A 16,217-nucleotide genomic window follows, 5' to 3' on the forward strand; every position below is an offset into this window, starting at 1 on the left:
CCTAATTCCTGATTGTTTACAAATTTCTAACAATGGGTAATGAGCAAATAGGCATGATTGAAACACGAAACATGTTTGATAATTTTTAAATAATTTCTTTAAGATGCATTTAAACAGGTTGTCATTGATGAATACCCTTCAGGTCCATGCAGGTCATATTGACCCACTTTATGCATTTTTAATGTATGTGAATAAAATATACTTTACACTTATTCCGTATTATTAACTAAATTTTAAATTGTTGCATTTTAAAGAAATATGAACATGACAATACATTTATTTATTACCAGCATGTTTGAAGTAATTGGATTTATTGAATTATTTTTAAGAATATAAGGATATTTTAGATATACTGTAGCAATAATTCTTTTACAAGACATATACACATATACATTTAAATTACATTACAACAAATAAAAATGTCACTTTACCAATTAAATTTTGTAAATATTGCATAATAAAATAAAATAATATTCTAGAACGACAGTCCCCATTACTAGGAATACATCTTGTACAATACAAGATGTACAAGATACATATACAATGTCCCAAATACAATGTCGCAAATTTACTAATAACATTCAATACAGAAACACAATTTATACAATCAAAGAGCAAAGATGTATAATATCACAGTGGAGCCTGAACCTATCCTTGAAACTCTGGGAACAAAGCTACACCTTGGATGTACAGTACCTTGTAGGAAGGAAACCTAAAGGAACACATACAAACATAAGGGGAAACTTTGAAGCCCTACACAGACAGTAACCCAAACAGAGGTGTATTTCTTAGCACTACTAGGATTGAGCTTGATTAGATTATTTAAAAATCATTTTAAATATTGTTTAGCTATTTAGGTTAACTAGCTAACTAGTTGCCAGCTCATTTGGGTCTGGTATTTGGAAATAAAATTAGGGCACATTGAGAAAAGCACTGTGTATCAGACACATCCCTTTGAGTAACATCAGTGAAAGTTAACCAAATGTTTTTGTTTTCTAATGCACAGCTTTTTATTTACTATATGCTACAAATAGTCAGAATGGATCATGATGCAAACATTCTCTTAAGTTTGAGTTATTGTACTTAAAATGGAAACCTAGGGCATCTATCTATCTATCTATCTATCTATCTATCTATCTATCTATCTATCTATCTATCTATCTATCTATCTATCTATCTATCTATCTATCTATCTATCTATCTATCTATATAGGGTGCTTTCTTACATATTGGTACTACTGATTCGATCATCAACTTCAATCATTTCAAACCCTGCATTTTCAGTGCCATTTTTAGGGCTGTGATGCTGGCTTTGCCCATTGTAGAAACAGCGAGCACAGTGTGCAGTTGAAATTGGCTCCACTTTGTCAAAATTGGAGAAGTCCACATGATATTTCCCTTCTTTACTGCGGGAGATGATGGGGAGGAAATTGTAACCCCACTTAATCTCCTGTGGGATGTAAGAGGTCCTGACTTGGCAGGAGGAGCTGGTGGATTCATCTATGCCATCCAAAAATACCACAAGCTCAAACTCTTGTTGGAGAAGTGTGTCCAGATCAAATTTAAAAAATGGACTTGTCTTATCAATTACATGATACAAAGTCAAAGGACAAATGAAGAAGAGGTTGTCTTTTCCAGCATCAACCATAAAATCTATATTGACCTGGTCCAGAATGATGGTCTCACCTTCTGGAGTTACTGTTGTTCTAAGCATCTTGCCATATAGCTGGCTTCCAATCATTAATGTCCTGCGCAAGTTGGCCACTCTTATCTGCAAACACAGGGCATCATTTTTGGGACAAATAACTGCCATTTTGCTAAAAGTAATGGTCTTTGCTCTTTTCTTGGGTAAAGTAATTTTGGCCATAACCAGTCCACACCAGAAGCAGTTTATAAATAACCCAACGATGGACTGGATAATTATTAGGGCGACAGCACCAGGGCAGTATGGACTGAGCACTCGCATTCCATAACCAATAGTCATCTGTGTTTCAAGTGAGTAAAGGAAGGCAGTTGTTAAACCAAAAACATTATATATACATGGTTTGTGGTCTGAAGGTGGATTTTGCCACCAAAGATCACCATTATCATGAGCAATCCAGTACCAAATCAGTCCAAAAATGAACCAACTAAGAGTGAAGGAGGCCACAAATAATAAAATGATGAAACGCCACCGTATCGCCACAAAGGTTGTCCAGAAATCCTGCACATATGCAAAGCGACTGCTGTACCTCATGTTGCCATATTCAATGTTGCAGTGTCCATCCTTGGTTACCAGACGGTTTTTGTGAATGCGCTGCTTTGCTATGTAGTCTTGAAGCAACTGTTGCAAGGAGCGTGTCATTTCACAAGTACAGAAAGCTCAATCTGGGTAAAAGAATACAGAACATTTTAATAATGCTTTTAGTATTTTTTTTATTCATTTGTTATTCCTTACATCAATAGTAACATTTTTCTTTTTTATAATCCATTAAAAAAAAAACATTTTACCCCTAAAAAAATGTAACATCTGCAAGTAAAATGATTCAATATGAATATATTCCACACCACTGGTAATCACCATATTTAGAGTGGCATTAATACAGCAGCATCTGTATGAAGAGTTCATATCAAATTGGTATAACCTTGGACATTTATTATTCCAATTTACTTTTTTGTGCATCTCTAATTTACAACATGTATATTACAAGATTCTATTCTGAAATTTATTTCAAGGTAAAGTAAATGCTCACAAAAACCCTATATATACAGACATGTTCTGTTGTATGAAGCTCTGAAGACTTTAGGTCTTCCAGAACTTAAATATGTCTTTTGAGTGTATCTTAACCACAAAAATTCTATCTATAAATTTAACTTCACTGAGACACACCAGTGTACTGTCTACCTATATTTATTGATTTCACCTGTTTGGGAGCTCTGGGCTGGGTTTGAATGAAAATAAAAAATCAAACTTGCAAGACAAGTGATGTTATGTGATAATGTCACATCATTACATGAAAATATCCTGATATACTGAGAAAAACATAATGTTACCACTGTTACTGTGAGAAAAAAGAGGATACATTGTGTATCAAATTCAAGTCTTGTATCTCATCTAAACTCTGTAAGGATACATTTTTTTAAATAAAATCCCAACATCATGTTGCATAACAACATACTCAGCCTGTAGACAAATTGACTAGATGGGAATAAAGCTCTAAAAGGTCTGACTAATTTTTGGGTCGGCATAAATGCTGTGAATATAGGATTCTTTGTACTATCCATATACTAATTATAAAAAAAAAAGCTATTGGCATAATGCAATATTTGAATGTTCCACATTTCTATTAGCTCATTCAAACAATTATTTCTGTTGTCATATGTTTATATAAAGCACTTTTCTCTTTTGTGACAGTTCAAATGTATTAGAGAATTTGGGCACAGCAATACACTGGTGAAAGTGTGATTTATTCATCTTTCTTGGTTGTTTACCAGAATACAGCTGCTGTTAATGCAGCTGTATTCAGGCAAGCAACCAAAAAGATGGCTGTTTGCCATAATGTAGAACAGAGAGAAACCTTTTTATTACTTTAAAACATCACCCAATCAGGACAAGACAGTATTGAAATCACTGTATTTGTTGTGACTTGCACAAAAACTGGAATGCATTAACAATGGAGAATTAAAAAGAAGGTGTTTATTTATCATGGTTTAATAAATAGTTTTCATGGAATTAATAGACAGTAAAGCAGTACAAAATTGCATTTCATTCAGAGCTGTAGGAATTATTTATGGAACTCACCTGCTATAGCAGCTCTTCTGTGATAGAAAAAAATAGCTTTTTCCCCTTCTGTCCTTCTTGCTCCCTCTCTCTGTCTTGTTTTTAAAGATCTAAAAAGGAAGAAATATTAAAAGAAAAAGTAAAATTTGTAAATTTATAATGGTGATATCATCTCTCTTGGTCACCCTCTTAAATGTGACTGGTTTTTGGCACCTACCAATTAGCAAGGCTGTACTGAGCATGTTTAATGTTTACCTGTAAACAAAATACAGTAAACAGTGCTTTCTCACTGCAGGGTTTGGTATATTTTTACACAATGATACCAAAATACGCAGTTGAGAATATAGGTATAGTGCAATGGGAAATTGTTAAACATGCTATACAAATAAATTGAATTGAATTGAATTGAATTATAATACCACTAACATCTGACTGGAATATTTAGTAGTGAGGAAATTTTAAGAATGGACTTATTGCACAGGTGGGAAAAAGCTCATGAATGCTTGCTGAGTTAAAGAAAAACCTCCCCATCAACCTGTTATTAACCGTAACTAAGCTCCTTGTGAATTGTAAATAACAATAAACATCTGTGTACTCTGTGTTCTTATATAGATAATTCTTGTATAGAGAAGTAGCCTTGCTTAACACACTTTTCCTTTTTCTTTTCATTTTCTTAATGTAAGCCCCTGTTCATGTTTTGTGAGGGAAGACATTCGCAGGTTTCTCTGCTTGCCAGCATATACAACCAAGACAAGTTTAATCAGAGAAAGCTGTTTTAGTGCCTCTGTTGTGAAAAATCCCAGAACCCAGGAATGCATTAAAAACAGAGTGACATGCCTTAAGGCGATTATGATTGGAGTCATAAGACACATGGGGATAAACCCCAGATGTTGTAATAATCTTAAGGTAATATATAACTAGAGAATAAAATAGCCAAATAACCACACTTGAGTCAGAGGGTGGATAGAAGGTGATTTATTATTATTATTAAGGTGTTTATTATTAGACCTTAGTAAAGGGGTTAGTAGGAGTGTAATCTGGAGATCCAGGAATGTAATCTGGAGATCCAGGAGTGTAATCTGGAGATCCCGGAGTGTAATCTGGAGATCCAGGAGTGTAATCTGGAGATGCAGGGTTAGAATCAGAGGGAGAAGATGGAAAGGTGAGAGAGAGGGGACGAACATAGGCATAAGGAGGGGGGGAGCCGGGAGTTCCAAGCTCACGGGTGCAAGGGTGAGCATGAGGACAGCCATCAGTTTGAGATCCCCTGTCCACGAGGTTTACCAGAGTGGTTTGAGAGGAGGACATGAGAACAGGAGGATTCCTCACAATATGAGACAGCAGATAAGCATGCTCAGGCAGTTCAGGAGAACTGAGCTGTTCCAGAAGCGTAGTGAGCTCAGAGATGATATGACGCAGTTGGAAGCGGCGATAGCCAGCCATGGGGTCAGCAGGCGCAGGTCTTGGATAGGGAGAAGGACGAGGGTCCCGGCGGGTGTAGCCAGGCTGAATTGACCGACCTGGAGGTGAAGGATCTAGGGAGAGAGAAGAGTAACTGACTTAGTAGAGATAGAGGAAATGAAGCTTGAGATATGTATATGTTAGCAAGCCCAGCCAGGGGATAAAAAGACAGGCTGAGATCATAAACAATTTAACAGGCTTGAGGAGTCAAAGAACTCCACTTGTACACAAGCAATATTACAGCAGCAATAGCTTAGCAATAGTAACGTTATAGAATGACGAATAGGTAAGAGCTTTTTACATAATATCATGTGACATAGAATAGACTCATAGAGTGAATATAATCAGAAAACATCATATACAGGAGAAGATAGCAAAAGGGAAACTTACTCATTTTAGTTGAATGCAGGTTTAATCCTCAGGGCAGATGTCTGTCGTAAAAGACTCAGAAGCAAATGGCAAATGTAACTTTGACGAGGGAATGGAGCCCCTTTTTGTGCACATTTGTAATAACAAATGTAAACTTGTTATGAAAAATGGGAAAGACAGTGCACTAAAGATACTGAGATACTACCATCCACGATCCCAAAACAAATCTTGAAAGATTAGAATTTGAGACAAACCTTGTCTCACTTCAAAGCAGCTGTCATGCAGTATATGCATTATGCAATGTTAGTCAGTAGTGTAAAATTTCCAAAGACAGTTTACATTTTAACATAAGAAGCTATATCTACACTTACAAATAATGTATAAATGTTCAGATTGCTGTATTGCAATTAGTGACCCTTTTTTAATTTATCGTAGTTAAGTGTTCGGTTGTAATTTGAAATTCTGCTTTGAATCAATATTTCTGGTATTTAATATGATTTTTTTTAATAATCTAAATAATTTGTTAATTAGAATGAGCAGATTAATAAAAATTGTTATAATATTGCCCAGAATATTTCACCTGCCTGCCTGGAATCAACAAACATTTCATGGTTAAAATCTCTGAATTCACATTTCCCATTCTGATGTTTAATGTGAACATTACCTGAATTTCTTGTCTGCAAGATTTTTTGCACCACTGCCAAATTATGTATTTGTATTATGTAATACAACACTGTATAATGGTGAGTGATCAGTGTAAAGTATATGTGCATGGTAAAGAAAATATTTTCCTATATTTGCTAGTTTTATTATCTCCTGACTTCATGACCATTTTCTGAAGTTTATGTTCCTCTGTGTTACGTATTTTTGGTGAAATTTGGTGAAAGCCTTGTAAAATGTAAAATGTATGTAAGTGCACACTCTATTGCATAATGAATGACTTTTATTTACCTGCATTTCTTTGAAGTGGGCACCCATCTGGATACACACGTGAACAAAATTGTTGGTGCACTTCCATTAAAGAAAGGAAAACCCACAATGGTCACTGAAATAACTTGAAACTGTCAAAAGTAATAATAAAAATAGATAAAATAAACTTTTTAAAATAAAAATAAATTAAAAAATTACTGAAATTTGACAAATGAGAATCAGATATTGCTTTTGAATTGTGGTTCAATAGAAGCATTAAAAACTAGAAGCAATTAAACTGAATTATGGTACCCTTAACTCGTAAATATTAAATCTGTAACATTTAAAGAGATTTTGCGCCTTGTTTTATTCTCAGCCATTCTTTGGTGTTTTTACCTGTGTGTTTTGGATAATTAACCTGTTGAAAGACCCATGGCCTGTGACTCAGATGAAGCTTTCTGACACTGGGCAGCAGATTTCACTCAAGAATGCCTTGATAGTCTTTATATTTTATTGTACCCTGCACATATTCAAGACACCCTGTGCCAGATGCAGCAAAGCTGCCTCAGAACATAACCAAGCCACCTCCATGTTTCACAGTAGGTACAGTCTATTTTGGCTCAAACAGCAACAGATGATGTGATCTAACACTGATTTACCTAGACCTTGAAGTTCACCTCTAATTTCTCTGTTCTGGGCTCTTTGGTTAACATTCATATTATGTGTCTTTTCAATTTGTCATAAATTTTCCACGACCAGGGAAGACCGCTACAGTCCAGTGTACCTTTGACTTCTAAATAATATGTGCAACTGTAGTCACAGGAACATCAAGCTACTTGGAGATGGTCTTATAGCCTTTACCTTTAATATGCTTGTCTATAATGTTCCTTAAAATCTCCTGAGACAACTCTCTCCTTAGCTTTCTGTGCTCTATGTTCAGTGTGGTGCATACCATGATACCAACCTTTAAGTAGGCAAGCTGAGTGATTACAAGTTTGAAGACAACTGTAATGCTAATTACAGGTCACACTTTAGTTTAACATGTCCCTATTGTCAAATTATTTTATAAATTTTCTAGTGGTACCAGAATTTGTGTCCAAGACAGTTTCATTTGTTTGATTATAAAATGCGTCTTTTACAATATCTGATTTTCATTAGTCTATTTTCAGTCGTTTATGGGTGATTCTTAGACTATGGGCACTTTTATGTTCTTTGATCATATTTTAAAAAATACATATCATTTTTGACAAAGTCTTTTTTCTTTGTCAAACTATCAATAAAACATTTTTTTTTATTTTTTTTTCACCTTTCTATTATGATTTTTTCATACTTTCCAACCTCCTTATAGGTGCCAAAATCACTGTTTTCTCCTTGTCGCACACCCAGACTTTTAAACTTCAACAATGAAAATACAGTTTAAAAATATGACTTATCTGGTAACTATTAATGTACCTGACTTAAACACTAGTAAAATAATTAAAATACATTACAGTAATTAATGTGAGACTACTATCAATATTACTTTTTATACAAAATATAGCTATCACACAGTATTGGTGTCATTTCCACCACAATGCTTTAATGTCCCTTTAAAAAGTTTGTGTGAAAGATTGTTTAGGTGGTTTCTATGGAAACGTTCAGGGACATCAGCGCACATGATGGACTTGGAGGGAATTTTCACCAACAACAAATGAAGAAAAATCAAGGTAAATATTGCTAGATCAGTTAATATATTTATTCTATGTTATTTCCAAACATGCTGTACCTTCAAGGGTGTTTTTAAAAAGAGTATTTTGGATACATCACATGCTAAATATTAATTTAAAGCTAATCAGTGTAACTATCTTCCATTTTTTCACAAAAAAACTACAGAAATGTCATTTCCACCACATTTATTTCCACCACACTGCCCTCTGTGTTGGAAAAGACAGCATGTGGTGGAAATGACATTTAAGGTTAAAAAGTACAATTGATATGGATTGTGACAGTAGATTTGTGTAATACATTTTTATATACTATAATATATTACAATACTTTTTATATTTATATTATAATATTTTTATTTCTAAATTATAGTACTTTTATATTAATTGATTTCATTCTTATCTATTTTTAAAGATGCCACCTAAGACAACAAAAGAAAGGTCACAGGTCTATAGGAACAAAATAAAAGCTGACCCTATAAAATATGATGAGAGACTTAAAAGATACAGGGAGAGATACCTGAGGAAAAATTGCAGATCTGTCAAAGCAGGAGCAACGCAAACAAAGGAGATAATGGAGAATATATCAAAGAAATAGACGAGAGGAGATTAAAAAAACCCTCACAATGCAGGCCTACCTTTCCACCACCACATCGCCACACTCTCCTGATGTTGTCTTGCAGCCAGAACAGGATGTTGACCTGACCCCCACACCACCTTCTGCCCAATCTCAATCCCAAAATCAGAGGGGAAGGAAAAGGGTAGCAAGAAACCGAAAAAAGTGTATGCAGCACTGTATGAGAGTAACACCAAGCTTGAGAAAGCTTTGCGAAAGGCACAGAAATACCGCCAGAGGTATATGAGACTGATGAAAAAATGAGGCAGGCTGACTCTCCAAATACAAAATCCAAACGGCAAATGGTAACAGCAGCTAGCACTCTACGAAGAACTTTAGTTTTTCACAATGTTCTGATCACTGAATTGAGAGACAGATATAAAAATCTCCACCCAGACAGGGACAAACACATCATTTACAAAATAATGGCAGGAAAAGTCCTTAAGAAGTATCGACTACTGAAAATGGCCCAAAGGGAATTTTGCTTTTCACCCAGAAGAATGAGAAGTAACAAAAAAAGGACAACAGCATTTACTTACACACGGACGAAACAAAAGAACAGCATTAGCCCAGCCACAGAAGAAAAAAATAAAACAATTCTTAGAAAGAGATGAGAATAGCAGAGCATCAACTGTAAAAAAAGACACTATGACCAAGAAAAAGACAAAAAGACAAACGATTCCTGAATGAGCCTCTGGAAAAACTGGAAAGTTTAGGAAGGAGTATCCTGACATCAGAATTTCTAACAGTGAGTTCTGTAAGAGACGTCCGTTTTGGATTGTAAAGCCCACAGTTAAGGATATAGACACATGCCTCTGCAAGACACATGTCAATCTGCAGGGCAGACAAGCTGCTTTACCATAAAGTCATTAAAAGCAGCAACATTGAAGATCTGATTGTATCCCTGTGCTGTTTTCCAAACTATACCAAGCAATGTATGTACAGGGAATGTACCATTTGTGAAGCCAAAGAATTGGAAATCTCAACCTTTGACCCTGGGACCCAAACATTTTGCACTGTAACCGTTCATCTGTGAGACAAAACTCAGTTTTATACATTAACCACACCTGTTTTAGTGTAGTGCTGAGTTTGTTTAATGACTCTGTGAATTGAGTTTAATGAGTGTTACGAGGTTAAGTATTTTTCTAATAAATATATCTACTGTTTCTCTACATTCACATTACATTCAATGTCACCACAACCTGTCATTTCCATCACCACACACATTTATTAAAAAATATTTAAAAAGTTCTCATCACACATTAAATATTTATCCACAATTTATGATATTGTGCTCTACTTAATATAAATATTTAAGTAAACTCTTACCTTATCAACTCTTATCAAATAAACTCTTACCCAAACTAATATTAAATTTCAGAGTGTGACAGGTGTACAGTTCAGCATTTAGTCCTTAGGGCAGTTCATTTAGCTCATTAACAAATATATAATTAATGTACATTGTTTAAAAAACTGGTAAAACTAGTTACAAAAATGATCTTAGGCAATTCTTGAGTGGCATAAGTTATTCTATTTTTTAATAACAGCTGTATATTGAGATGTGGTGGAAATGACATTTGTTCATTGCGGGTCGGAAAAAAAATTAAAATATTAACAGTTTCTCTTGTAATCTAAGTTTGTCCTCTAACAGACCTTAAAACTAGAGAAATTATTTAAACTTATGAGAATGTGTTACCTAACTTTTGATCAAATTTTTTTTGTTCAACTTCACAAGGCTAAAAGTGCCCCTAGTTGAAGAAACGCCCTTATGCATTATTACTTTTGTCATCTTCAAGATATTTTAGTAACCATTGTGGGTTTTTCTTTCTTTAATGGAAAGGTACCAACAATTCTGTCCAAGTGTATAGGATGCTGCATGATAAATTTGTTCCTGGGAGTGAGTTGGTGGGAACAAAGGACCAAAAGATCTCATGTGCAGTCTAGGTGGTCTAAGTATGTTAATGTGCAAGAAGAACAATTATGCATTGCAAAATATAAAATGTAAACTGTAACTGCTACTTATACATGCATGATATTTATTTTGTCACCACATTGTTCACCATGAAATTATGCCAAAAATGCCCTGATTAATATAGTATTTAAACATAGTTTAGGTAACAAAGTTTAGTTCACCTGGTTTGACTAATTCATCTTAAAACTTGACATTAAACAAATTACTGCACAGCTATTAATTATACTACACTATTTTTTATTGTGTGCAAGAATTCTAACCACACCAGTTTTCCCAGAGCATAAATTCATCCATAATCTATGAAACTTTTAGTAAATCATTAGTTAATGGTTTGGTTTAGTTGAAGTGTGGGGGAATGCAAATGAAAATTTGGAACTGGTGATCAAAACAACAAAATGTTTCAGAACAAGATGGAGGAGAAATGTCACAGTTCTAACCCAGTAACCCATGATTGCATAAAACCCTAATACAGGGGTTCAAAAACTTTTTGAGTCAACACCCAGGCCTTTGGAATGTGAATTCTCTGCTATCTTAAGCCTTCACAACCCTACATTTATTTATTCCATGTTTAGAATATATAGCTATTTTAAACACAATTTTTTGTCAATAACATTCATACAGTGGTGTGAAAAAGTGTTTGCCGCTTCCTGATTTTTTTCTTTTTTTTTTGCATGTTTGTCACACATGACAAGACAGCTTCACCTGCCTGTGATAGTGATGCCTCCCTCCCAGATGCGCTGAATGTCTTCTACACTTGGTTTGAGGTGCAAAACAACATAACTGCAAGGAAGACCATCCATCCCACAAACGACCAGGTACTCTGTGTATCCACGGCCGACGTGAGGCGAACTCTATGCAGAGTTAACCCAAGGACGGCTGCTGGACTAGACAACATTCCTGGCAGGGTGCTCAGAGAATGCGCAGAACAGCTAGTGGATGTCTTCATTGACATCTTCAACATTTCCCGGAGTATCGTCGAAACCACTCCACGGGTGATGCAATTGCCACGGTCCTTCATTTAGCCCTCACCCACCTGGATAATTAAGACACGTATGTACGAATGCTGTACATACACTTTAGTTCAGTGTTCAATACAATCATCCCTCAGCATCTGATTGGGAAGCTGAGCCAGATGGGACTGAACACCTCCCTCTGCATCTGGATCCTGGACTTCCTGAATGGGAGACCTCAGTCAGTACGGATCGGGAACATCATCTCCACCACCACCACACTGAGCACTGGAGCCCCTCAGGGCTGCATGTTCAGTCCACTGCTGTTCACCTTGCTGACTCACGACTGTGCAGCAATGCACAGATCGAACCATATTTTTAATTTGGCTGATGACACGGCCGTGGTGGGTCTCATCAGCAAGAACGATGAGTCAGCATACAGAGAGGAGGTGCAACAGCTAATTGCCTGGTGTAGAGCCAACGACCTGTCTCTGAATGTTGATAAAACCACTCTTCATCAAGAGCAGCAAATTTCTTGGTGTTCATCTAGCGGAGAACTTCACCTGGTCGCTCAACACCAGCGCCATCACCAAGAAAGCTCAGCAACGTCTCTACTTCTTATGAAGACTGAGAAAGGCACATCTCCCCCCACCCATCCTGACTACCTTTTACAGAGGGACCATTGAGGGCTTTCTGAGCAGCTGCATCACAGTCTGGTTTGGGAACTGCACCATCTCGGATCCCAAGACCCTGCAGCGGATAGTGAGGACAGCTGAGAAGATCATTGGAGTCTCTCTTTTCTCTATAATGGACATTTACACCATACGCTGCATCCGCAAAGCCAACAGCATTGTGGATGACCCCACACATCCCTCACACACTCTTCATTCTCCTGCCATCTGGAAAAGGGTACTGAAGCATTAGGGCCCTTACGACCAGACTGTGTAACAATTTCTTTCCACAAGCCATCAGACTCCTTAATAACTGAACTGTACTGTGCTGAGCACAACATACACACACTGTATGGACTGCACAGACCTACACCAAATACACACACTTACAATATTTCCATCAAACTGTTTGCATGCTGTTTTGTACACTGTTTATTTGCTCTTTGCACATGCTGTCTCATATTTCAGTTGTTTGCTGTTTTGCAAAATCTATTACAATATCTCAGGTAACTGCTGCTATAATACTGTGTTCATTACAGTCTCTCTGCAAAGACAATACTGTTTCACATACAGTATTACCACTGGTCGGCCCTGTTTCTGTTTATTGTCTTTTGTGTGTTGTCTTGGAATTTTTTTGTTTGCACTGTCTTTTATACTGCACTGTCTTGTCTGTCTTGGTAGTCTTGTCCTGCACTGTTTGCACCAGGTTGCACAGTTGCACTTTATGTGGCTAGGACTACTTACTAAGTCCTTAGCTCTGTCTTTGTTTTAGCACCATGGTCCTGGAGAAACGTTGTCTCATTTCACTGTGTACTGCAACAGCTATATATGGTTGAAGTGACAATAAAAGCTTCTTGACTTGACTTGACTTGACTTGACTTGCTATGACACTCAAAATTGCAGGTGCAATTACTCAGGGTCATCCTGTATCCACTGATCATCATTGAGATGTTTATACAACTTGACTGGAGTCCACCTGTGGTAAATTCAGTTGGCTGGACATGATTTGGAAAGAAGCCATGAAGTACAAGCAATTGTCTGCCTTCCTCTGAGACAGGATTGTATCGAGGCACTATTCTGGGGAAGGGTATAGAAAAATCTCTGAGAATGCAAGGTCCCAATGAGCACAGCGGCGTCCATCATCCATAAATGGAAGAAGAATGGGCCTGTATGAGTGGCAAGATGGAAGTGAAAAAGACACATGAGAGCCATGAGTTTGCCAAAAGGCACCTGAAGAACTCTCAGACCATGAGAAACAAATTCTTTGTCTGATGAAACAAATATTGAACTCTTTGGCCTGAATATCAAGCAGCATGTCTGGCAGAATTCAGGCACTGCTCCTCACCTGGCCAATGCCATCTCTACAGTAAAGCATGGTGGTTGCTGCATCGTGCTGTGAGAATGTTTTTTAGTGAACTAGAAGACTAGTCAGGATCAAGGAAAAGATATATGCAGTTATGTACAGAGACTTCCTTGGTGAAAACCAGCTCCTGGAACTCAGACTGGGGCAAAGGCTTATCTTCCAACAGTACCATGACCCTAAGCACACAGCCACGATAACAAAGTAGTGGCTACGGGACAACACTGTGAATGTTCTTGAGTGGAACAGCCAGAGCCCAGACTTGAACCTGATTTAACATCTCTGGAGATGGCTGTGCACCAATGCTCCCCATCCAATCTGGTGGAGCTTGAGTGGTCCTGTAAAGAAGAATAAAAGAAAATAAAAATAGGTGTGCTCAGACGATTCTGCACCTGTATCCTCGTTTGAAAGTCATGACAATATCCTTTTATCTTCTCCTGATGGGTCATCGCAATCTTCATCAAGATCTACTGCATGGCTACGTGTGACAAAGGCATGAGGGCTTCCTGGGACATAAAGCGTTTGACCACTCCATAGTCAGCAAACCTAAGTGAACATGATTGAATGTGAGAGTGTGTTGAGAAAATTAGGAGGGAGAAAGGTTAAATGTCGAGAAAAATTAGGGAAAAAAAATTTAATGTTGACTAGATGAATATATCATGTTATAATATGTATCCATTATGTGTTATAATATATTGTGTTAGAGATAGAGGTTTATGAACTTTAAGCATTGTAGAGTTTGAAGCTAATTATGATGTTTAAGTTGGGAAGTGTAAGTAACCATGCTTAGAAATAAACGCTGCACTTACCACAATTAATCAACACCAAATATAGTAGAAGAGACTATATCACTAAACAATATATTAATACAGATTAAATAAATGCTTAAGTTGTACGAAACAATAAAAGAAACCAGACTACAAACTTAGTTGGAAAATATGGGGAGACGCAATGTAGCACTTTAATTTTTTGGTTAAATAGCAGGGATCACAACAGGGAAGGGGCACTCTACTGCACCATCCCTGATGATTCAGGTTTTCTGAGGTTTTATTGCTGAGGATACTTTCTGAAGAATTTGTCTGAAAGCAATAAAACTGGGTATATTTCTCCTTCTCATCCAGGCCTGAAAATTTTTTATATTGTTTGCTAGTATATTAGTAAAAATAAATAGTTACTAAAATAGGAAATTGGCCAGAACTCTTTAATCATGCTTTAATTAAAGGTCAAGCTAGTTTTACCAAACACTTTATAGATTTTTTGGGGTTATCTAAGCTCATGTATGGCCTCAGCTGCAATTGTATATGTGTAAGAAATGAGAAAACATCATGGGTGAGATTCAGATACCAACATCCATCAGTTAGAATCAAAATTCAAATCAAAATGAAATAAAACACAGTACACTACAGTTAAGTAAAAAGTACCAAGCTAAGAAAATGACTCACCCATGTTGATTCCTCAGCAAAGAATGAGCTGTTTACCAGACACAGGTGGTGAGAAAAATCCAGAAGGATGGGAATTAAGGACACTCTGTGTACCGGAGGTTTAATTACATTGTCCTCAAAGACAGAAAGATAAAGGTGTCCAAACTTTCAGGGATGAAAATATGGTGAAACATTTGTAATAACCAAAAGTGCAGTTGAGGGCATAGCGCTTGGTAAGGAGATTGGATCAAAGGTCTTGAGCCTCATTTTGTAGAAACATGGATGTCATGTCTTAGACTCTGCTTTTATCCTGCATCATCCAGTCTGATGAATTCGGGCTTTTCTTTACATTCCCTATCATGCTCTATTGGGAAACTCAGGTCAATGTGGTGATTGGAGTCATATAGATTATTTTTAGTGAATAGGATTGCGGCTAGATTTTTAAAAAAAATTTTGGTGACCCTGACATGATCATTGAAGTGTAACGCTGTGGAGCCCTGGGCCATGGACTGGTGGTCATGTCACCACCTCAGACAAGATATCTGGCCATATAGGGTAAAATAAGGTGGAAGCCTGTTTAATCAAAAACTCAGTGTGATCCGAGGGAGGAGAGGCCAGGCACAGATCAGCTCTAGAACACATACATATTTAATGGCACCCCAGATGGGACTTAAAAGGGGCTAGCGTGACCTGTGTCCGGGACAAGGACCACTCTCTCTGAAGGGTTACAGAGGCCGGCCATAATATTAAGGTAAGCAGACGCGTGTTATATTCGAAGTCTGTGCTTTATACTTGGGCCTAATTGGGCCTAATACGGCCTGTCTCTGAATGTTGAGGCCAGGCACAGATCAGCTCTTTGTAAATCCAAAACAAAGAAATAGAAACTAAAATGTAATTGAGTAAAACTAAATATTGTGGGTAATTTTTTTCTTTGCATACAACTGAGACTGGATGGTGTCAGCAGTGTGAAACTGTGTAGTGTGTCAGAAGTGGTAAGGTGACAGAGTGCACTAACTGCAGGGAAG

The 16,217-nt window shown here is 36.8% G+C and overlaps 1 protein-coding gene across 1 annotated transcript; it reads right to left on the bottom strand.

The window, feature by feature from the left end:
- Window positions 1-313: 313 nt before the first annotated feature.
- LOC113660916 (ATP-sensitive inward rectifier potassium channel 1-like) lies at window positions 314-3,960 on the bottom strand. The gene is made up of 2 exons (XM_027174791.2): window positions 3,782-3,960; window positions 314-2,367 (listed from the first exon to the last, which is right to left on the bottom strand). The coding sequence occupies exon 2, from the start codon at window positions 2,342-2,344 to the stop codon at window positions 1,223-1,225; it is 1,122 nt and encodes a 373-aa protein (XP_027030592.1). The 5' UTR covers window positions 2,345-2,367; window positions 3,782-3,960; the 3' UTR covers window positions 314-1,222.
- Window positions 3,961-16,217: the final 12,257 nt, after the last annotated feature.

The sequence above is a fragment of the Tachysurus fulvidraco genome, chromosome 13 (assembly GCF_022655615.1).
Source record: "Tachysurus fulvidraco isolate hzauxx_2018 chromosome 13, HZAU_PFXX_2.0, whole genome shotgun sequence".
Taxonomy (NCBI): domain Eukaryota; kingdom Metazoa; phylum Chordata; class Actinopteri; order Siluriformes; family Bagridae; genus Tachysurus; species Tachysurus fulvidraco.

Coding starts and splice junctions, on each gene's coding strand:
- LOC113660916 (XM_027174791.2), bottom strand. CDS start 2,344: ATGACACGCTCCTTGCAACAGTTGCTTCAAGACTACATAGCAAAGCAG.